The sequence below is a fragment of the Halichoerus grypus genome, chromosome 3 (assembly GCF_964656455.1).
Source record: "Halichoerus grypus chromosome 3, mHalGry1.hap1.1, whole genome shotgun sequence".
NCBI lineage: Eukaryota > Metazoa > Chordata > Mammalia > Carnivora > Phocidae > Halichoerus > Halichoerus grypus.
Window position 1 is genome coordinate 160,215,125 of NC_135714.1, and position 22,517 is coordinate 160,237,641.

The window sequence follows — 22,517 nt, forward strand, 5'->3', positions numbered from 1 at the left end:
GCACCTGGTCACGCACGAGCTCTGATGGAGAAGTAGAACGAGACGATGGTTGTTTCCTGCTGACACGGCAGCCATGCTGCAGCCCGGGGAGCAAGGAGGCATTCGACTTCCAAGTCTTATTATTTAGGAAATACATTTTGTAAGGCGGTGGCTGCCATAGATAGTGATTCTTCTGATGGATTTGGGCAAAGCAAATTGAAAACCTTCTGGCAAAGATTCGCCATTCTAGGTGCCACTAAGAACATTCGTGATTCATGGGAAGAGGTCAAAATATCAACATGAACAGGAGCTTGGAAGAATTCGATCGCAACCTTCATGGATGACTCTGGCGGGTTCAAGACTTCAGAGGAGGAAGTGTGGGGGAAAGAGTGAGAGAACTAGAACAGGAAGTGGAGCCTGAAGATGGGACTGAATGGCCGCCATCTCATGATCAAACTAACAGATGAGGAGCTGCTGCTCATGGATGAGCAAAGAAAGGGGTTGCTTGAGATGGAATCTACTCCTGGGGAAGATGCTGGGAAGATTGTTGAGATGGTAACAGAAGATTTCGAGCATAGCATAAACTTAGTTGATAGAGAAGCGGCAGGCTGGAGAGGACTGACCAATTTTGCAAGTTCTACTGTGAGTAAAATGCTATGGAACAGCATCGCGGTGATACAGAGAAATCATTCATGAAAGCAAGAGTCCATCCGTGTGGCCAACTTCACTGTTGTCTTATTTTAAGAAATTGCCACAGCCGTTCCCACCTTCAGCAACCCCCACCCTGATCAGTCAGCAGCCACCAACAGCGAGGCAAGAGCCTCCACCGGCAAGATTACAACTCGCTAAAAGTGCAGGTGATGGTTGGCATTTTTTTTAGTAATAAAGTATTTCTTAACTTAATACATGGTTATTAAACATAATGCTATTGCACATTTAATAGACTACAGTGTGGTGCAGATATGACTTTTGTATGCACTGGGAAACCAAAAGATTCATTTGACTCGCTTTATTGCGATATTTGCTTTATTGGGGTGGTCTGGAAGCGGAAGCGAACCTGCAGTATCAGGTTTAAGGTGCCTGTATATGTTCATATGTGTACTGCGAGTTGTTTTAGGGTGTCATTCTTTTCAATTCATGGGACTTCATTCTAATAGAATTGCACTTTTTACTTGTATCTGTTACATTGTAAGACGCAGTCATGTTGGCATGCTTGCATTTACTTATATCTATTAATGCTATAAGATGTGCATCTTCCTATTTGTATATTTTTGTATATATTTCTACGAGCATGTAGAACCTTTTGAAATGTACTTACTAGTCTGATTGCACGGGTTGCCTGAATGGGAGCAGGCAACCATAGAATGAGTACGAACACAAAGGGGGAGGACGAACAAGCTCACCTCTGGGGATGGCCTGGGTGGGTTCCGGTTCTCCCTCATATGCAGCTCGAGCTTTCCAGGATCTAATGGCCAGAAACTTCTAAAGTGCCCACTTTTTCCCCTTATTTTGTGGGTGTATGAATATTTATATTACTTATAGGCTGATGTTTCCAAGTACGGAGAGTGAGAAGAAGGGGTATCCTTGTGCATCCCTGTGTTTGGGTGGGCCTCCTTCTCACCGATGGACGTGGGTGGGGGTGGGAGATGGGTTAGAGCTGAGGTGGCAGATAGGTTCTATGTCATGTGCCATTGCATTGCAGGTCACGAGCGTGGACCTTCGGCCCTATCTTCATCTTCAGCTCTCCTCCCACCACACCCATGTTCCAGTCCTGGCAGGATAATGGTATAGAGTTTATTCTCAGGGTTCTCGGGCTTCCCCACCTCAAAGGTCTGTGTGTGCCCAGACTGGTAGGGCTAGGCCCAAACTGGAGTTACCTGAACACTTAGGCACATTCAGGGAATTGATGTTCTAGCAGAGTTCGGTGGGGGCACAACCCTCATGGCTTTGCTGTTTACCTCCCTCTCCCACTTCCTTCCAGAGGTTCCCCCCGCCACCCCTTCCCTTTCCTGGGAGACTTGGGGTTCCATGCAGGGTGCTTGTATCTTTAGAAGGAGCCACGATTTTTGCTAGTCAGCCTTCAACGCACCTGCTGTCCCTTTCTCAGAGGACTTGAGTGCCTTATCAGAGTTGGTCATGCTTACTCATTTAAGGGAAGCTGCATCAGAGCACAGAGCGGACCCAGTCCAAATGGCACTTGGCCCTCAACAGGCACTTAGTGTTTCATGGGCGATTGGTGTCCTTTCATGCTTCTCCCCAGTGGAAGGTGCCTCCTCTGGAGAGGTGGTTGGACATATCAAACAACACAAGGAAGGCGATTAGGTACAAAATACTCATGTATTTATGAATTCATGACCAAATTAAATATGAAACCTTATATAAAAAGAGGTGTGTGTGTGTTTTCTCCCCCACCCTCCCACTCTCCTCTGAAGCAGCTTTGAGCGACACGAGTACAGGGGTGTGTGTTCGTGTGACTTGTCCTTCCTATCTCCCTGCATTTCCAAATGCCAGGTTCTTGGGGGACTGGAATTCTGCCCCTCCTCCCTCCTTCTCTCCTGGGAGGTCACCAGCCCTGGCCTGGCTCCCCCACAGTCTCGCCAGGTGGTGTCTCTGGTTTGCACCTTGGCCTGCTGGGCCCCCAGAGTGCGGCTAGGAAGGGGCAGTGGGTCCCTGAGGGGTGAGCCCACCCTGATTGCTGGGATGGTCCTGTGGCTCCTCTCCCGTGGGCTCGCTGCACCCCCTGGGCCTCCCTGACACTCTCTCTCCCCTTGGTCTTTTTGCATCCTCATCGGCAGGCCATACTGCTCAGCCCCCCGTTCTCCCTCCCCCCCGGATTTTAGGTTTCTGCTTTCCCTCTCACCAGGAGTTCCCGGGAGACCCCATGGCCACACCTCTGGTTCCCTTCCCCAGAGAAGGGTGCTGGGTGCAGAGCTGCACCCTCCTTGCGAGCTGCCTCCTGCCCTTGCCCCCTGGCTCCTCAGCCTCACCCTGAAGCCAAGGATGAGAACTCAGCCGGCAGGAGCACACGTCTGGCCTGCCAGCCAGCCAGCCACCCTAGAGAAGGGGAGGCGGCTCAAACAGGGGGTGCCACCCTAGACGTGCCTGGCCTGCCACCTCCCGCTCCTTCTCTTGACAAGGACTTACCATCAGATCTCTAGGTCTCAGTACCACAGAATTGTTCCAGACTTTTCCTGTTCCTGGGTTTGCTTGACCCCAGACCTGAAGCCAGGGTCTTGCTGGTGGAGCCCACCCCAGGCTTCCACTCGTCATCAGTGGGACTCTGGCTTTTAAGACGACATACAGTGTGGGGGCTGAAACATGGGTCAGGATCACAAAACCGGGAGAAGTAAAATGTGGCCCAACTTTTCCCCATGGGATTACAAGCTGCTGTCTTACCTCCCACAATCCTCCAGTCTGGTCCCCCTCTTCCTGGGACTGACTTTGCTTTGCCCCTGCTCACGTTTCCCCTTTTCCTCCTTCCCTTCCTCGCCCCCCCTCCCCCAACCAGCACTAAGGTCATGTCCTACCTTCATTACCCGGACTCCTATTCTCCAAGTCGGTGCCCTTTCCCCTGACCTTTGACCCCCCCCAACACACACATTCACCTCCTGGGAGGAGGAGAACAGATTCTCATGATGGGCCAAGCAGGGGTCCAATACCATGTTCAAGCCCTGAGACCCCCCTGCCCCTGCCCCCGAAGCCTCCATCCCAGCATGCTAACTCAGAACTCGTGCTGTCCCCAGAGCCGGCCGGCAGGGCCTGGGCATCCCCAGCCGCAGTGGGTGACAAGTCCTTTTCCCACAGGCACTGGAATGACTTCCACGGCCTACGCTCTTATCTCGTCAACACGGAGGCCCTGCTTTGTAAGCTACACAGGGGCTTTTTCTGTTCTTGTTTCTTTTCTTTGAGGGGCTTGAGGCCAACATGTTTTTGTTGGTGGTGATTTTGCTGTTGTTTGGGGGGTTTTTTGTTTTGTTTTGTTTTGTTTGCTAATTTTGCCCCACGGTGTAAGAGGCCGTGCTAACCAGAGGCAGGGGGAGGAGCCCAGAGAGCATGGGGCTGCTGCACCCAGACCCCCCCCCCCTTTCTCCTCTCCCCTGTTCCACCTGTTTCCTTTGGTTCCCATCTCTGGATCTGAGTGGTGAAGCACAGGGAGGGAGAAGTTTCTCACGGCACCACGAGGCACTGCTCCTAGGCCTAAAGCTCTGACCAGGCCCTGCCATCCTTGATCAGGCCTGGACACCTACCGCCCTGGGAGGGAGGGATGCTCGCCAGAGTGCAAGCCTTCCCACCCATGGCCTCGGCAGCTGCACCCCAGGACGTGGAAGCGTCGAGTTGGGTCTGAAGGCTTCATTTCTACCCTGACTTCTCCGGTGAGGAGCTGAGTAGGCGCTGTGTGGAAATTGCCCACAAAACATCTGCCACCCTCAGGTCCATGGATGGAAAAACGTGGCCAAGAGAGACAGGACCCTCCCTGAGCACAGCCACTCCCTGGGAGGGGGCTGCCTCCGCAGACCAAGCCACACAGCCTCACGGCTGGGCGAGTCTCCCATGGACGCCAGCGTTCTCCAACCCAGAGTCAGATGCCAAAGCTCTCAGTGCCTTCCCTCTCCCCACCTCCCAGCAGCCGTCTGCCTCCCTGCCCTGCTCTGGAACCGGGGTCCCCTGCAGGGGGTCCCCGTACTGATCCACAAGGCCCCCCTCCTCTCTTGCTGAGCTACGTCGGCTGGTGAGAACAGCTCTGCCCTTAGGGTCCTGGTTACGTGGGTCCCCTTGTCCCTGGAAGGTGGAGGGGGCGATGCAGAAGAGCAGAGGGGCAAAGGCGAGTGGGGGGAACAGCAGCAGGGTCAGAAGAGGGTGGCAGCATCTCAGACCACAGCCGAGGAGGAAGATGGGGATGACGAGGAGGCCGCAGAAGAGGACGGTGAGGAGGGACTGTTCCAGAACAGCCACCGCCGCTTGGGCTGCCGTTTCAGGTGGAGATAGTCCTCCTTCTCGCGCTCCTTCCGTGCCCGCTGGTAGTGATCTTCTTCCTTCAGGTACCAGACGGGTGGCCACCGGTGCTTCTCGAAATACTCCTGGTTTTCTGGAGCACAACGCAGTAGGGCTTGGTTAGAAGGCCGGCAGGAGAAGGGGGCAAGAGGAGCACCGGGATGTGGGGGGTGTCCAGGGGCCACCCGCCTACCGCCCAACACTTCTGCCCTGGGGACCATCCGGCGCACGCCCAGTCCCAGGGGCCAGAGTATCAGCCCTGCCTTTGGAGCCCTCCATGTAGCTGCAGAGCTTCCTCCTGGGGAAAGGCACTTCCGCTCTGCTGGGCTCCGGGACAGAGGGACAACCTAGATGGGCTTCCCGTGCGCTGGGAATGAACTAGGCTGGGACGGAGTGGGAGGAGGGAGACGGGCAGCGAGGTGCTGGGCCCAGCTGGGGCGGCAGCACAGGCGGCTGGCAGAGCTGGCTTCTGAGGGAAGCGGAGGGAGGGCTGCAACAGGACAAAGAGGGTCAGCCTGGAGGGAAGGCTAGGCTGGGGGGTTCGGACTGATTCTGGAAGGTGTGGAAGGCGTGAAAGGTTTGGACCAGGGCAGTGATGTGGTTGGAGCTGTGCTTGCGGAAGAAAATGCCCGCAGGGTGTAAAGGAGAGAGTGGGGATGGGGTCGGTGTGGGAGGACCTGGCAGCAGGGAGAGCGCGGGGTGCCCAGTGGAGACCTGAAGAATGCACAGTGGCAGGAACTCGGGGGGCCACAACACCTCTCCCGGGAGCCCATGCACTTCCTGTTGGGCCCCAGGACTGGGGACATTAATTAAGCAGAGGTGGAACCGCAGGGACCTCAGAGGATATCTGGACCTGGGCGGTCCAAGCTGTGCCTATTTCTAGGTTGTGAAACCAATGTGGTGGGTCATAAGCCGCATTAAAAATAATTCACGTAGTTTTTTATATGTGTACTGGCTCACAACAAAATATATTTCTTATTGTGGAGCCCTCTCTCAAAACTACCAACTCCGAAAAAAAAAATACCAAGTCTGAAATACCAAAATACACGTCCCCCCCCAAAAAATACCAGGTCTGAAAAATACCAAAAGTCCAACACCTTCTTTGTACTTGTAAGAAATAGGAGCCCAGAGAGGTAAAGTGAATTGCCTGAGGTCCCCAGCTGCCCTGATCTTTTCCTGGGCTCCCCCCTCCAGCTCAAGTCCAACCCAAGGGTCTCTGGCAGCTTCTGGACGCCCTGGGGTCGAGTCAGAGATGTGACCCCTTCGCACACGGGAGGAGCACGCACAGGTCCTGCAGGAGACGCTCACCTGGGGACATGGCCTTCATGTCTCGGGGGAACTTGCGGCACACGTTGTTGTAGTTGGTGCAGATGTGGTGAAGACACCAGTCAGCCAACTGGTACGCGCAGTGGAACTGGGGACAAAGAGGAGCATCTACGCTGGAGCCCCGGGGAGGGTCCACACAGACACCCATAGCTGTCCTCAGAGCCCAAGCTTTGGTGCAGATGGGCAAAGCCCCGCAGTTGCAACAAGCCCGTCTCAAGAGGCAAACCCACACGGAAGTGTGAGAAAACACTTAATTTGCTCCTTGGCGTCACCACCACCGCCGTCACATCAGGTCACCTCTGCCCCGCCCCCAGCACCCACAGAATCCATAGATGCGTGTGGTGCCGTGCTCCTTAGATCCCACCCCGGAGATGTCCTCCGCCGCCCACCGGGGGCCCCGGCAGCCTGCACGGAGGGGTAGACGACCAGGGTTCGAGAGCCGACTCCCCCCACTGTGTCCGCGTGCCTCAAAGCTGCAACGTCCGCTTCACGAGCTGGCTTCTAGTGCCAGAACCGATGCGCTCGGAGGGCCGTGCGCGAGACTTTGCTTGTTTGCTCGGGAATAAGGAGGTGGGCAGCTCAGTTTGGATGAAGAGTCCTCAGTGACCTCAGGCACGCTGGAACCATGTGAATGTACGAGACTGGGCTTCTGTCCCCTGCCCTATGGCGGTCCGAAGCCTCAGTCCCTTCCCGCCAGTCCCATTCCTCTCGGCATGTCAGAGTGAATCCTCTGGCACGGAGGATGAGGCAGGCCCTGCCCAATCCGGGACCCAAGTCTAACAGCGGGCTCCCTTCCTACCCACCGCCTGCCAGCCTTCTTCAGTCCCTGCCAACGGGCAGACAGAGCCCAGAGTCAAGAACGTCGGAGAGTCCTTCCCCTGCCAGCGTACCTGAGCCAGTTCTAGGAACACGAGGACGTCCCCATCAATGTCCACCATCATCTGAGTCGCTTCCATCAGCCCGCTCACCGTGTACCGCTCTGTGATACACACAGTCGGGAATCAGCTGAAGAGCCACGTGAATGGACACGTGCTCCCTTTTACCCCTGGCAGGGAGCCACTGCAGGGCAGAGAGACACGAGGGCCTACCGGCAAGTCCCAGCAGGCCAGGGAAGACCACAGGTGATTGAAGTCTGCTCCACCAGTGAGGAAATTGGGATTACAGCAAGACTTTCCCAGTGGAGCGGGGTTGGGGAAGTAAAGGTGGATATTAGTTAGAATCAAGTAGGAGAACTGTTCCAACTACATTTGTTGCCCCCAGTGGTCTGGTATATGTAGGGTGAAAGCCCCCAGCAGAACCAGCCGTTGACACTGATGAGAGAGGGTGGTAACTCCCAGCTGTGCTGAGAACTACAAATTACAACTACGGATTGAATCTAGTTGTTTGTGTTCACTGAAATTTTGTAACAAATTGTGAACAAACCTTATATTTTATGTTAAAACATTTATATTAAAGAAGTAAGCACTCTTAATCCTGAAGTTTAACTGTATCAGTATAAATTCATGAGGTATTTTATCTTCTGGGGGCGCCTGGCTGACTCAGTTGGTTAAGCACCCGACTCGTGATTTTGGCTCAGGTCATGATCTCAGGGTTGTGAGATCGAGCTCCCTGTCAGGCTCCACACTGGGCATGGAGCCTGCTTAAGATTCTCTCTCCCTCTGCTCCTCCCCTACCCCTGTTCATGCTCTCTCTCTCTCTCCCTCTCAAATAAACAAACTTTCAAATCTATTTCCCAGATCTAAGAAGAGACCTAGAAATAAGAGACAACAATGCAGTAGTAAGTTGCCTCCCTAATGCTCAGATTATAGTCTTGAAATACCATGTCCAACTATAAGAAACAGATTCTCAGAGAACTGGCTGATTGCAGGTCTGCGGCAGGAGACGTACAGAATGATCCTGGAACATCTTGTCATTCCACACAACCAGAAAGCTCATTCTGGTGCCAACTTGAAAAGACTCCTGCTGGCAAAAGGTGCAGTGTGGTATTTCAGCTTCAATAAAGATAACTGTAATTATTTGAAACCAATCGAGTATGTGTGTAATAACACTTAAAAATAAAAACTGATTGGACACCCGCAAAGGGTGATGGGAAACAAATTTATCTCGAAGACCGGTAAATAAAAGGATACAATCAAGCATTCATCTGCCCTTCCTATATGAACCACACCACTGGGTAAGCAAAGAGTAGGTGAGGGGAAGCTGCTCTCTTTTTCAAAGTATTCCAACAGACAAAGAAGGAATGATTGAATTGGTATATTATCATTTCACACCATCTCATAAATCAATGGATGCAGGCAATGATACTCAGTGGCTGCTAACATCACAAAAAGATCACAAAAAGAGACAAAGCTTCTTGATGAAAAACAGAAATGGGGCGCCTGGCTGGCTCAGTGGGTGGAGCATGTAACCCTTTATCTCGGGGTTGTGAGTTCAAGCCCCACACTGGGTGTAGAGATTACTTAAAAATAAGATCTTAAAACAAAACAAAACAGGAATAACCTATAAAATAGTTTTAGCAAAAGAAAATTGAATATGAATCTGATCTATCCCCTAGACCCAATGGCCAATCAGTGAAAAATCTAGATTTTCTGGAACATCAGTGGGTTTCTTCCAATAAACTGCAAGGGAAAAAAAATTTTAATGGACAAGGAACCTTTCGATTAGGAGAAATTTAAAAGGCATTTAAAAAATAAGACCATGCTTTGGTGTTTAAGGATGCACACATGGAAGATAAAACTATGAAGAGTAAGAAGTGAGGCCAATAAAAAATACCCTACAGAGGAGTAATAGGCAAAGTGTTACTCCTGAGGACGGGGATGGACTTGTGACTGGCGGGGACAGGCAGAGAGCTTCTGCTATGGCCGGCAAGGAGCTAGCTCCTGATATGGGTCCTTTGACTCTATAATAATTCATGAAGCCGAACATGTTTCATGCATTTGTGCTCTATTGAATAATGAAAAAGTTTTAAGCTTGAATTAATAACTTCATAGCATATCTCCCAAAACCGAGAGCATCACCAAATATACCATGCTTAGCATTTCCTGCTGCTCCTTGACAAGGCATGTGCATGACACACATCTTATAATTTGTCATTCGTATGGACCATCTCCCAGAAGTCATTCAATGGGTATTTTCTATAAGCCTCTCCACACAGCAGCGCAGTGTAACATTTGGAACAGCTGACTTGTTTCTGATCGCCCTCCATGATGAAGCAAACTTACAGGAACATCTTTACACATATTTTGCCTTTGGGTCATGTCTTTGGAGACAGTCTTTCAAGAGGTGAATTACTAGGTCCAAGAGTTTGGAAGTTGGCTGTGCTCTGTGAAGACCACACCACTTTCCACGGGCAGCTACGGTAGATGTACGTTTCAGCTGTGATCTGTAGAAGCCTCTCTTGCTCCCCACCCTAAAGCCCTTTGTGTCTCCAACTAGGACTCTCTCTGTAGGCTCAGCTCTTAACAGTCAAATTCTGATCAATGCTTTCTTCCTTCTTCCTATGACCAAGCCCCATGTTATAACTAATTTCTCATCATGGTATTGCTGTTTTCCTCCTATGTGAGTCCCAGTCTTGATCATTGGTCCAGTGCCCCAGCAGCTCTGATGCTAGATCCGTCCCTGGATCTCAGCTCAGTATCGAAGGCTCTGCCCTCTGGCCCCTGACCTGCCCAAGAACACGGACTCTGACATCAACACCAACACCAACACAGTGCAGATACCAACCCCAACGTCTGACAGCACTCCCTTCATCTGGAGAGCACCATTCCTCTTCTCCAGCCCCTCGGCCCCCTCCACCACCCCCCATTGCCGCTGCGCAGTTTCCCCGTGGCCTCAGGCCCTGCTCCACCCCAGGGCCTCCGAAGTGGGCCCATTCTAAAAGCTGAGCTCCAGCTCTCATGGTCTTTTCAAGGAACTAGGGATGGGAGGTCAATGTTTATTGTCTGCTTCTGGAAGAGAGAGAAAGTGAAGATGGAAGAGGAGGAGGAGGAAGAGAAGAAGGATGAGAAGAAAGAAAAAAGGCAGAGGAGGAGGTGAAGAACCGAAGGGGAGCAATGAGGAATGGCGTTCTATTCCTCTTGACTTAAGCTTGCCCCGCTGAAGCGAAGCTGAGGGAACACCAGCGCTGTCACCTACTGGAGACCGCTTGGTGGGGCCCGTAACCCTTTGCGGAGAGCCTATCATGTGACACCATCCTGTCTCTCACGCGTGCTTCTTTACATCTATGTCCTCACCCAAACCCCAACGTGCATCGACATATTTCACTTTATGTCAACACATTCCCTTGGTGCTCGCAGCCTGTCACCTGGGGGGAGGCAGGTGAGAGGAGAAATCAGGACCTGGGGGGGGTGGTTTCCCTGGCTTCTCCCCCAGAGGGGCCCCGTGTACCTGTGAGGGCAACCAAGTGCGGCAGGCAGAGGCGGTTGGCCAGGATGATGAGCTTCATGTCGTCCAGGTCGGGACTGGAGGTGAACATGCCCGTGTAGAGGTACTCCAGCACTGCCCTCATGCAGCTCTTGCTAGTGTAGGGGAACACCACCTGCGGGGGAAGGGAGACAGAAGGCCTCAGGGAGGCCCAGCCTTACGGAAGGAGAAGCTCAGGCCGGGGAAACTCAAAAGGCCCTGGCCCTCTTGCTGGCTCCACCGGATGGGCAGCCATCCCTGAGCGGCCCCTGTACCAGCTCCGAAGGCCCCCCAAGGCCTGTCTCCCAGAGCAAAAACCTGCACTGAGCCCGCGTGCTGACCACACCAGTGAGCAGCGCTGACACTTTAAAAGGACCTGGGTTCAGGGCGCCTGGGTGGCTCAGTCGGTTGAGCCTCAGACTCTCGAGTTTGGCTGAGGTCATGATCTCAGGGTCGTGAGCTCGAGCCCCACACTTGCTCAGTGGGGAGTCTGCCGGAGACTCTCTCTCTCCCACCCTCTGCTCCTCCCCATGTTCACGAATGTGCACTCCCTCTCCCTCTCTCAAATAAATAAATAAGTATTTAATTAATAAAGAAAGAAAAGGACCTGGATTCTTACTGGCATGCTTCCAAAGCTGTGCTGGCTTGGAAGATGTTTGGAGGAGTCCTTCCTGCCGCCTGAACCCACACACCCTGGCCCTTCCTGGCCTTACAGAGGGCAGTGCAAGTGGGGTACGAATGAGCCAAGCCAACACCAGCTGGCTTCTTGCTGGCTGCCTGAAGCTGCTGCTTTGGGCCCCTGGGATCTCTTCCGAGCAGCGCTGCAATAAAAACTGCTTTCTCATCAGACACGAGTCTCTCCGGGCTGCATGGGAGTCATCTGGAGCTCTAACCCGGCTTCTGCGGCACCAAGAAGCGCCCGGGGCGGGCCGGCCCCTGGGGCTCCACTCACAGAAGCCAATCCCACTCATGCTTCAAGGATCAGAGACCAGCTCACAGCTCAAGCCCTCCACTTAGCCTTCCGGACGCACTCCCTTCCCGGAAGTCTTAAGAAACTGTCATTCTACGTCACAGGATGCTATCCTGTGTTGTTCGCAGCCCCGTCTTTCCCTCAAGTGTCGGGTGAGCTCTTACTAAGGGACGTGCAGAGTGGGGCTGGAGAGAGCGGGAAGGGAAGAAATCCCAGACCAGGCAAGAAAATGGTGTGTGGACCCCCAGAACCTCAAGCAGTTGCACAGAGTTGTACCTTGTTAACTGCGAGGCTGACTGTGGCCAACTAACGGTACAGGAGTTCACGGAAAAGAGAGAACACCGAGGGCCCCGGCCTGAGCTACTCTGCTCGGCTGCGCGAAGGGAAAGGAGAGAACAGACTGAAGAGACTATTTCTAAGGATGCACTGATAGGCCCCGTCCAACTCGGTGTTTCCAGTCTCGGTGCCTGAGAAAGTGGCCATAACGGTGACGGAAGAGCCGAGTCGGAGGAGTGCTGATTAGAGGGAAAGGTGACTGTCTGAAGCATTTCTTTTTATGGTCTGAGTTCTGCTGCTTTGACATCCGGGGCCTTGCTGACCCAGCGGGGCTGCCCTCCCAGGGCTAGCCAATGCTAGCGGGAGTAAAGGACGCGCTCAGCATGCTTTTCACGTGCAAACCAACCAATCCTGTGTCCACACCCCAACCACCTCCTTTATCAGGCTCATTCCCTCAACCACTATCCTCTGCCCTAGTCACCCCAAGGCCAGGTACCAGATGACTTGGGACAGCCCCAAAAGCCTGCTGAAATTATTCAGACTAGCCAATCCTAAGCCTGCTCCCCCTGCCTCACCTGTTCCTTCCCATAGAAACTACAGTGAAGGCTCTTGTTCGTGTCCCCTTCACTCCCTTTGCCTCCAGACTGACCCTGGTGCTTCCCTGTGTGGTCCCCCATACCGTGCATGCCCCCTCCTACTGACAGCTGGGAGTATAAAAATCTCTCCATCCAATGGCAATTTTCTGACTGTGGGCTTCACCGTACCTAAGTGATAGTAAGACTTACATTTAAAACAGTGATAGAGTCACGTTGGCACACACTGAATTTTTTCCCCTTGGCTCACATGTGTTAGGGAGAAAGCAAGGTACAACGTATAGAGCCAAGGAATCGGGAGTCTTGAGTTCAAGTCTGAACCTCTCCTTTCTACTTATATAACTTTGTACCAGGCACTTAACTTCCTGGGGACTCACTTTCCTTATAAAGTGAGAACACGACGCCACGTGTAGGAGTTGTGTGTGAGGTGAGACACGAGATAATGATCAAAAGTGCTTTCTATACCATAAAGTGAAGATGTCACCATAATCCCCTGTCTTGAAATTTCGTAAGATCCTTGGCTATGGGAGCCATCTCTTAAACTTATCTTGAGTCTGTCACTCGGTGGTGAGCAAGCACACAGGCAGTAACTGAAGGTGGTACTGACTGAAGGAAGTACCAGTAAATGGCAGATGCCTCAGGTGGGAAGGGTGTGGGTCTCTCTCTCCTTCCCACCTATTCCCCTCCTAGTCTTACCTCCCTGGTGGAACTCTCCACAAATGGCCCCCCAAACATGGCGGCCATCCAGTCACAGCTGGAAATCAACAGGGGCTTATGGGCGTTGATGGTGCCATCATCCAGGATGAAGGTCACATCTGTCCGGGAGGAGAAGAGGCATCACGTGAGGATGTGGTGAAAGGATGTGGGAGAACCCACCCCAAAGATTGACACCGTGCCCACACAACCCACTTCCTTCTGAAGCCATTCATGTAGAGTGCTACCTGACCAAGCTCTCGGGCTTGGGTACTAGGCTTCAGGAACAGAGCCACCCCATCTCCAGGACATCAGCAGCTGAGATGACTCAGAATGCTAACTGGACCGACGCAGACTCTTCAGAAGGCTAACTGGAGGGAAGTCCCCTGCCCTCTGGCAGTCAGTTCCTAAGCACAAGCCATACCTGAGAAGGTGCCTTTTGCCAAGCACTCCTTAACCCGGTTAGTCCGGCGGACATGGAAGGCCTTAGTGATCTCTTGGTTCATGAACGCCTCATTGTTGAGAATGTTGGCCACCATCATGCGCAGATCAAAGACCTCAAGCAGTTCGGCAATGTGGGCGATGTGCATGAGGTCGCGCTCGTTCTCGTCCAGCTCCCCGGTGTATAGGTACTTGAGAACAGCCCGGAAGGGCCCTGGCTGGATGGAGTTGTCCATTTTTACCACCACCATCAGCCGGGATTTGTACGTCAGAGGATCTTCTGCCATTTCTTCCTGAATGCTCACGAAAGCTCGGCTCCAGGAAGACAGGACTCGACCCCTCCCGGGCAAATACCCTGTTCCATTGCCCCGTAAGATCCCGTCGCTGGTGGAGGCACGGAGCCCAGCAGGGCCAGAGCCCCCGCCCTCCTCCATGCTCTCGCACACATCAAAACTGGCCGCCCGCAGCAGGAAGTCCCGGCCATGGTGGTGGTGGTGGTGATGGTGGTGGTGGTGATCAGGGTGACCCCGGTGGTCCTCTGGGCGGGGGCCCCCGGGCCCCGAGGGGCCCCCCAGCTCCCCCTCACTCAGGTCCATGAGGAACAGGTCGTAGAACTTGGAGGAGGAGGTGGAGAGGTAGATCTTGTGGGCAAAGATGCGCACCCGCTCCTGCAGCACCAGTATGACATCCGCACATAGCGGGTCCTCCAGGAGGTGGGCGGGGCACTCCTCGCTGCTGGAGGGGGGCTCGGGCACCACGATGATGGGGGGAGGCGGCTTGGGAGGCAAGAAGGGCGCCTGCAGCAGAGGCCGCTGCACATTGCGGAGGTGGGATTTCCAGAACTGCAGGTGGCGGCGGGAGATGAGCGCGGCGCGGATGGCGTTGTCAAAGACGTCCTTGATGCCAAACTGGGCCACCACGCTGGTCTCGTAGTAGGGGATGCCCAGCTCCTTGGCCACCTCCCGGCCCTTCTCTGGGGGAAGGATCTCATTGGGCTTGATGGGCCTGGTAGGTTCAAGAAGGAAGACCAAACATGTTGGCAGGAGAGGAGGAGAGGGGAGGGGCAGGGAGAGGCAGCTCTCCAGAGCCTGCCTGTTCTTTAGGGGACTGCTCAGGGTCTGTCTCGGTCCGACTCCTGCCCTTTCTCCTCTGTCTAGTCAAATCTTGTCAGTCCTTCAAGGCCCACTTCCAATCCCCTCTTCTTGCAGGAAGCCTTCCGTATTTATGCCAGCCCTGCGCCCTCCCCAGCTCAAAGCAGTGGCAGCACTAACCACCTCTCTGGCAATCAGCATGCCATGTTCCACGCTGGTTTTTAACAAGGCCAGATATGGAGTTCATCTCCCAGCGGGATCATAAGCCCCATTTGTGCAAAGACTACCTCCTTTTCTCCTTCCCTCCCATGGTGCTTAGCCCAGGATTGCTCACACAGGGTATAAGAGATGCATGGATGCATGGATGGATGGATGCATGGATGAACAAATGAACGAATGAATGAATGGGCACTCTCTTTGGCCCTCCACATGCCTTGCTTCAAATGGAGAGTGAGGTGTGAGGCCCAGTGGATTCCCTCAGGGCTGAACAGGGAGCCACGGAGATGCACCCCCTCCCTCTGTCTTCCTCCTTCCCCCTCCCTAGCACCAGCACCCCCTACCTAGCCAAGGGTCGCCTGGCCCTATTGACAGCCTCCAGGTCAGCATAGCGCAGGTCCAGCTGGCAGCCCACCAAGATGACAGGTGCTCGGGGGCAGAAGTGCTTGATTTCTGGGTACCACATGGTCTTGACGTGGTGGAGGGAATTAGGGTTGGCAATGGAGAAGCACAGAACCACCACATCGGATCTGGGGGTGGGAGAGGGAGGTTATGGGCAGGGAAAGCTAGTGGTAGGTTACCTGCCCCTGGAACAAGGGAGAACACGCATACCCACCCCACCCTACAACACTACATTCCACATCTGTCACAGGCATCTGCTCACATGACCTTACACAGAATGTATAATAATAGGACCTCTAATTTATATACCTCTAATTTAGCATTTTAGAGCTTCCGAAAACCCTCATTTTGACCTCATGGCTATCTTATGGGTTAGAAATTACCATTTCACAATCCATGGCTGAGGAAAATCAATTCAGAACAGTTCCCCTAATTGTACATAGTCCCAGAGCTGAGAGGTGGCAGGGCTAAGAGTCCAACCTGGCCTCCTGACTCCAAACCCGGCTCCTTCCACTGCCCCGGGCTGCCTCCCCTGTGAGGGTCTGCCATGCTGTTTTCTCTGCTCCCTCCGCCCAGCTGAAATTTCACAGCATTGCTGTTCCTTGGGAAAGCAGGGAAAACCTACCCACCTGGCTCCCCGCAGGCAGCCAGAGGCCTTACCTACCTCCCATAAGCAAAGCGACGATCTTTGTGGTGGTCTCCAAAGGTGTCCCAGAGGCGGAGGGAGACGCTGACATCATCTACCACATCTCTGGAGCGTTCCAGCACCTGTGGGGCGTGGGGGGTGGGGAGGAGAGGAGTGGGAATCAAGGGCAACAGTTCTAGGGGCCTCTGCATGTCAGCTCAGGGTGGTGCCGGCTCATCTCTGAGGGTCCCAGACAGCATGGGGGTGAAGGGACAGAGCTAGCTGGGGTTCCAGCAGCTTCCTCTGTGTGCTGTGCCCAGCACTTTCTCCGGGCGCCGTCTCTGCAGACGCCAACGGCAAGAGTGGGCTCTAAGCTGGCTGGAAGGGAAGAGCCTCTAAGAGGGCAGACTGTCCTGGGGTGCAAGGGATCTCAGGGAGCCTGCCCTGTTCCCAGCTTCACCTGCACATGACAAGCCTCTGATTTTGGTATTGGCCGAGAGCTTCTTTCTTCCTCATCTTTCCAACACCCCCCCTTCCCCGCAGTGCTCCCCATTACTGGGGGCTCTGATTGCACAAGATGCTGTGCCCCAGGCAAAGCTTGGGTCTCAGGCACCAGCTCAGCCATGCAAAACACAAATGATTAGGGATCCCTCCCCTGGGGTGGACTCCCCTCAGCCCTCTCTCCTGAGGCTCCCTCCTCTTCAGCTGCCCCCGCCCCATCCCCAGGGGCCTCCATGAGCTCGGCACACGCCGGGCCGCATTTGGAGACACTGAGCTACATCTTGGAAAGAAGCCCAAGTACATGGGGCGGACCCCCAGCCGAGCGGCCTTGCAGCCTTACCTCCTGGCACACCCGATACTGGTCGATGGCCCAAACCGTGGGCACATGGGTGGCGAGCAGCTGGTACTGGGTGAGGGTGGCATTGCAGGCCCGGGCACAGATGAGCCTGGTCTTGCCCACCGCGTTGTCTCCCACCACAACGCACTTGATGGTCTCTACGTTTGGCCTTTCATAATCCATGTCAGAATCCATTAATTGGGACCTGAGGGAGAGGAGTGTAGTGGTCAAGACGGCTCCGCACCCCAGCTCCCTGACGGCCGGGGCCAGCCGCTCTCCTCAGCTGGGGCTGGCCCCTCTGCCAGCATTTGAGTGGAGAGGGGGCGAAAGGAGTGGGTAGCTTTCTGGGCGATCGTTCTGCGGGGCCTGAGAAGCTGGGGGCCCATTCAGGCTCAGAGGCGCAGTGGTACCACGTGAAACGCTCGTCTGCCTCCTGTTGCCATCATCCTCCCACTGGGCTTCTGGTTGGGGGAGGCCTGTGAGAGATCCCACGGCAGAACCTGCCCTGGGCCTGTCCCCGCTCCCTCAGGAAGAGGAGAGTCCACCTGGGAAGCTCACTCATCACCCACACTCTCCTCCTCTGGACAGCACAACAACAAACAGCTGAGAGAAGCGGAGTCCGGGCCAGGTCCCCACCCCTTCCCAGCATGCCGGAGGGCAGGACCACTTTAAAATTTAATGGACTTGTCAGAGCTGGGTGGCAGCTCTCCTGTCCTCCACCTTTGCCTCCCTCCCTCCCTCGCTGGTGGTGGATTTTCAAGCCCTGGCTCGCCTATGGCTACCCTTCAATGCTAACCCCCAGCCTCCTTCAGGGAGATGCCAGAATTTTTCCTCCCAGTCCCTCTGGAGGCACCTGAGCAGCCCATGGGCCTCCCCTCCCCTCCTCGGAGCCTGTCATGTTGCCTGTAGGGCTCACTCAGCAGCAGGCCCAGTTTTGAGATGGCAGTGGAGATAAACATGGGCCTGTGACTATTCACTCCATGGCCAGTGGGCCTTCCTGCCCCTACTCAGGCATGCCCTCCAGGCATCCTGCATGCAGCCTCAGGGAGAGTGAGATATGCCCCCTTCTGTGCCTTCCTTTCCTAGGGAGGAGGATTCTCAGGCTGGAAGCCCCCAGACCCCTGGCACACTCCTGGTAGGCTGCTTGCTCAATTGGCTGCATGGGTAATGGGGTTGCTGGGGGAAGCAGAGGGTCAGAGACTTGGGCCTGAATTTCTGGGCAAATGCTTGCCTCAGTTTCCTTCTGTGCTGAGCAGAGAGGGAGTGCCTTGTCCACCCACAGAGGGGGATGGCTCAAATGAACAAAAAGAAGGCCCTCCTATAGTCGAAATGTCATGTCAGTGTTTAAAAAGCTGTCACCAGGAAGGGACCCTCAGCTTGAGGGCGAGGGGGCTTTCGGTGGCAGTCTCCCAGTGGCATCTACTCTCCCGAAAGGGTTGAGGGGAGGAGGCAGGGGTAGGTGCAAGGCAGACGTTGTTAGGGAACTTGGTTTCAGCTAGGTCACTGGCCTGCCCCTGCTCACATTCCCTGTGTGCACAAAGTCAGCCGGGGGCTGGAGCAGCCTGAGGACTCCTTCCTAGGCCAAGGCTGAGCTCCTAAGCGTCCTGGAGGCAGTCCAGGGGCCCTCACTGCTGAGCCATCCAGCCAGAGAGCCGGGCCACCAGCAGCAACCGAGCAGCTCCATTCGTGCTGGGCTGTAACTGGATGCCAGCATGCAGGAATGCAGAACTGAAATATCCAAGTAACGATGGCAACTGGGATTTGCGCGAGTAGATACATCTCAGCAACCTAAGCAAAAAGTGCAGCAAGGACTTTTCAATGAGACAAGCACCTCCTCCTTCTTGGAATTTTACAGGATCTGAACTCGAAACAAGGGGTCTCCACGCAGCCCCTCCCCAGTCTCCAGAGCAATCATCTGCAGGATTCCTCCTGCCTCCTCCACCCCTCCTCACCCTCCCCAGTGGGCCAGCCATTGTCCTAACCACCATCTTGCCTCCTCCCTGCTCTCTCCTGAGCTGAGGACCCCACTTTGATGGGTCCTGGTCTCAAGTCAGGCAACTGGGAAGGAATCGCCTGGGCTGTAGTTCTATACACTGAAGAACAAAACAGACTCCCCAGTAGGAATATGTATAGCTGGAGGAGAAAGACTATAACCCACTCGCCAGTAGAACTTCTTTCTCAGATTTAGATTCGAATGGCCTGTGGGTGTGGAAGCAGAAGGGGGATGAGGAGGCACGGAGGAGGGGCATCAGTTCGTAAATCCAGGAGCATCTGGACCATGAGGAGGAGGCCAGAACACTGGCAGGGCAATGCTGATTCAAAATCAGAGAGTTAATGGTTAAAAGACCCCTGCACACCTCATCACCTCTATGGTTAAGTAGGGGAGAGCCAACCAACAAGTAGGAAGGCAACAAACACTGCCGTGAGTGTAGACAGCAGATCTGCTGGGTGCTTCTCTGGCTGGGCAGCCCCTTCCCATCCACTCTCCAGTGCTCCGCAGCCTTCCCCTGCTTGCCCTCTGACTTCCCCCCCTATTTTTATCATTCTCACCCACTTCACCCCTGTCCCAACTGCCTGACTTCAGATCTAGGAAACTTCATATCTAGGAGAGGGCAAATCACTTCCCTTCTCTGGGCATCAGTCTGCCCTTCTGGAAAATGGGTATGAGGGCTTTGGAACAAAGTTTCCCGAATCTTGGTGAATTCGTGCCAAGAGAGCCCGAGCGGAAAGGAGATATTTGTCTTCTTATGTAATCTGGTATTATATAATGCTAGATTACATATCTATATATGTAATTTTATCTCTCTTTAAGATACAGACTGGCCCCATTAAGCCAACAGGCAAAACTCTTTAGTCGAATCAGGCCTGTCTTAAACGAGGATCCTGTACTGGAGATAGCGTGCCAAAGCCAGCAGTAATAGAATTTTTGCTTTAGAATATTGCTACTTTACTGTATCATTGCTGATGTATGATGATACAACCCACTCAATGAGCTTCTCAACTTCCCCTTCCCTTCTGGCATTCTCTCCTTCAATGACTCTAGACTTTTCCGCACAATTGCCTCATCCTCATTCCTTCTGAGCCCCTAGACAAACCTCCATAGACTATGGCTTCCTTGCCATCCTGCCCTGGGTGTCACAAGCTCCAATTCATTCCTCTCCCTCAGTAATCCCAGAGTCACATAGGTGCTCCTTCCCTACCCTGTCCCATGATCCCTGTCCCCCTCTCCACAATCAGCCTCCTGCCCACTGCTCTCCCAGCTCTGTGTACTCAAGCCAGGCCAAAAAGCCAGGTGTGCTCAGATTAGCTCCAACCCTCACCGGGTCCCAGTCCCACCCCCACACCCCTACACACACTCTTTGCAGAGCCCAGAAAAGCCCCCCTTTCCCTCCCACAGCTGATAGGAGGCTTGTTCATCTGTGGCTGCCCTAGTCTGGTTGTCAAGGAAACGACAGAATCTCCCTGGGAGCCTGGTTTGTCTCCTAGCAACCAATATCCCACATCCTGCATCTTACAAAATGCAAAAAGGAGGAATATCCTCAAAATGAAGGTAAAAATCGAGGAGGATGGAGAGGAAGGGAGAATCGGGAAAAGAAGAACAGAGAGGGTGGCTTTTCACCAGGGTTGCTGACACTGTAATATTGGGGGAAGGTGGGGAGATGAATCCCTCCTGCAGATCCAGTGTACAGCAAGGCTCAAAGGGATCTTGAATGATCATATTAACAAAAAATGCAAACCTAAACACACTCAAAAAAACCTTCTCAAACATCAACAAACAACGCTAAGCATCTCTCCCATAGTTTGCCAGAACTCTGATGCACAGACTGCAATGGAGTTGGGTTGAAAGAAATATCTCCGGAACGGCGAGCAAAGCATCCAAATTCCACTGGTTTTTAACAGAAACATTTCCACCACTCTGGACCTTTATTCCTCACACGCTGCTCTGCACACACAGACACGAAATAAAAAATTTTTTTAAATGGGGAAAGAGGAAGGCCACGACACGCCAAGGCAATCAAGTCATCTTCCTTTCTCTAGAAAAACCCGGAAAAGGTTAGTCCCCCGCCCCCTGAGACCCCAGCAGCCAAAGCTATAGCCAAGGGGAGAGGGGGTGCCGGGGGAGGGGGACAGTCTTCAGAAGGGGCGCAGATAGGGCCGGGTAGGGCACAGGAGGGCGAAGCGGCGCGTTTCCAGGCAGCTTGCAACCCGGCCATAATAGAAATTAATCATTTACTTACACCACTACATGTGACGGGGTAATTTCTAGTGTAAGGAACACATCTCTTCCTGCTAAGCACGCTCATTTTAGTGAAATGTCTGGGGTCACTCCGCGCGTGCAAGTTAGGACGATGCCGGCGCCGCCGCGCTGCCGCTGCCGCCGCCGCCGCCGCCGCCGCTGCTGCTACAGGCTCCGGGCCCGGGTCGCGCTAGATCAGAAACTCTGACAGAGCAGCCCAGGCCGGACGGCGGGCCGGGAGCGGCCGCGCGCGCGGCACTGCAGCCATTGCCTCTTCCGGATCAGCATCTCCCCGCGCCCCGGGCGCCCAATGTCATGGAGGCACGCTGGAGTGGGCTGCGCGCGGCCGCCCCGACCTCGGGCGGCTGGGCCGCGCCGCCGCCGCGGGTCCTCTGGCTGCGGAGGCTGGAGGCGACGCGCAGTTGAGGAGAAGAGGGGCGAGGCCGCCGCCGCTACGCGCCCGGCCCGCTCCGAAGGCGCGGCCGCGAAGACGCCTAGCGCTGCAGTCCCGGGGACCGCTCGCGACCTCCTTTTTTCATTCACAAAAAAAGGAAAGGGGAAAAAAAAAAAAGAAAGAAAGGGAGGAAGAATGGGGGAGGAAATCGCACCCAGGACGGCTGCCGTGACAGACTCCGCCCATCGCGGAGCTCCGTTGGTGGAAAGGGGCCTGGGGGCGGGGGAGGGGCGGGGAAAGAAGGGGATTGGGCCATCGGCGGCCCCGCCCCTGCCCCGCCCCGCGGCGCCGCTCACACCCTCCCGCCCTGCCTCCCTTCCCCCGCCCGGAGGGAAGAGGCTGGAAGGGTCTCGGCTCACCACCGGTCAGGGCGGAAAACCTCGCTGGACTCCCGCAGGGTTTTCCCCTTTCCTCCGGGAGGCTGCGAAAGAACTCTGAGACGCATCTTAGCCCTGGGAGGGATGCGAGTTAGGGGAGGGGAACTTGACATATTTTCCTTGCCCCTTAAACCCAGGCTTCCACCCCTGGCCCTCAGGGAGAGGAACACAGCCTTTCCACACAGGCCCTCTGGCTTGAGAGTTTTCCTGGCACCTGAGGGCCTTCCTTCCCTGATCACCAGCCGTTCAGCTACGGCCTGTGCGTCCGACTGCCGTGGCCCATGAGCTTTAGAGTGGGTCACTATATCACCTGTACCATCTAGGCCTTCTCCCCTTCCCTCCCTCTTCAGCAGTCTCTGCGTCCATCCCACGCCCATCCTATTGCCACCTGGAGTTTACCAGTATCTTCTGGACCTCTTAAAAGAAATGCCATGAAGACACTAGCCCTGGAGACGGTGTCTAAGACACCTTTGTGCCCTCCGTCTCGATTTACTGCTCTGTAAAACAAAGAGGTTATTAAGGGATGACATCTGTAATATGAGCAGTCCTCAAGGGAAGTTTCCATGTTCAAGGCTGGTTTGATTCTGATGATCTTGACTACTGGTA

At 54.3% G+C, this 22,517-nt stretch overlaps 2 protein-coding genes across 2 annotated transcripts in view; one reads left to right on the plus strand and one right to left on the minus strand.

The window, feature by feature from the left end:
* Nucleotides 1-987: 987 nt before the first annotated feature.
* On the minus strand, nt 988-21,658 carry RHOBTB2 (Rho related BTB domain containing 2). Its single transcript, XM_036075106.2, has 10 exons — nt 21,082-21,658; nt 16,847-17,048; nt 16,045-16,148; nt 15,323-15,508; nt 13,655-14,676; nt 13,234-13,352; nt 10,684-10,834; nt 7,188-7,276; nt 6,280-6,385; nt 988-5,065 (listed from the first exon to the last, which is right to left on the minus strand). The coding sequence occupies exons 2-10, from the start codon at nt 17,036-17,038 to the stop codon at nt 4,848-4,850; spliced, it is 2,187 nt and encodes a 728-aa protein (XP_035930999.2). The 5' UTR covers nt 17,039-17,048; nt 21,082-21,658; the 3' UTR covers nt 988-4,847.
* PEBP4 (phosphatidylethanolamine binding protein 4) overlaps nt 20,832-22,517 on the plus strand; it is a 260,819-nt gene continuing 259,133 nt past the window's right edge. Inside the window, exon 1 of the mRNA XM_036075109.2 lies at nt 20,832-20,896. The gene's annotated coding sequence lies outside the window, so the exon portion shown is untranslated. The remainder of the gene's footprint in view (nt 20,897-22,517) is intronic.

Bases quoted from the DNA above. Each gene is read 5' to 3' on its own strand.
- RHOBTB2 (XM_036075106.2), bottom strand. From the start codon at position 17,038: ATGGATTCTGACATGGATTATGAAAGGCCAAACGTAGAGACCATCAAG. The intron at 14,677-15,322 runs GTAGGGGGTGCT...TGAACCTACCAG, and splicing joins GCCAGGCGACCCTTGGCTAG to GCCCATCAAGCCCAATGAGA. The intron at 6,386-7,187 runs GTACGCTGGCAG...CTTTGTCCCCAG, and splicing joins TGTTCCTAGAACTGGCTCAG to TTCCACTGCGCGTACCAGTT.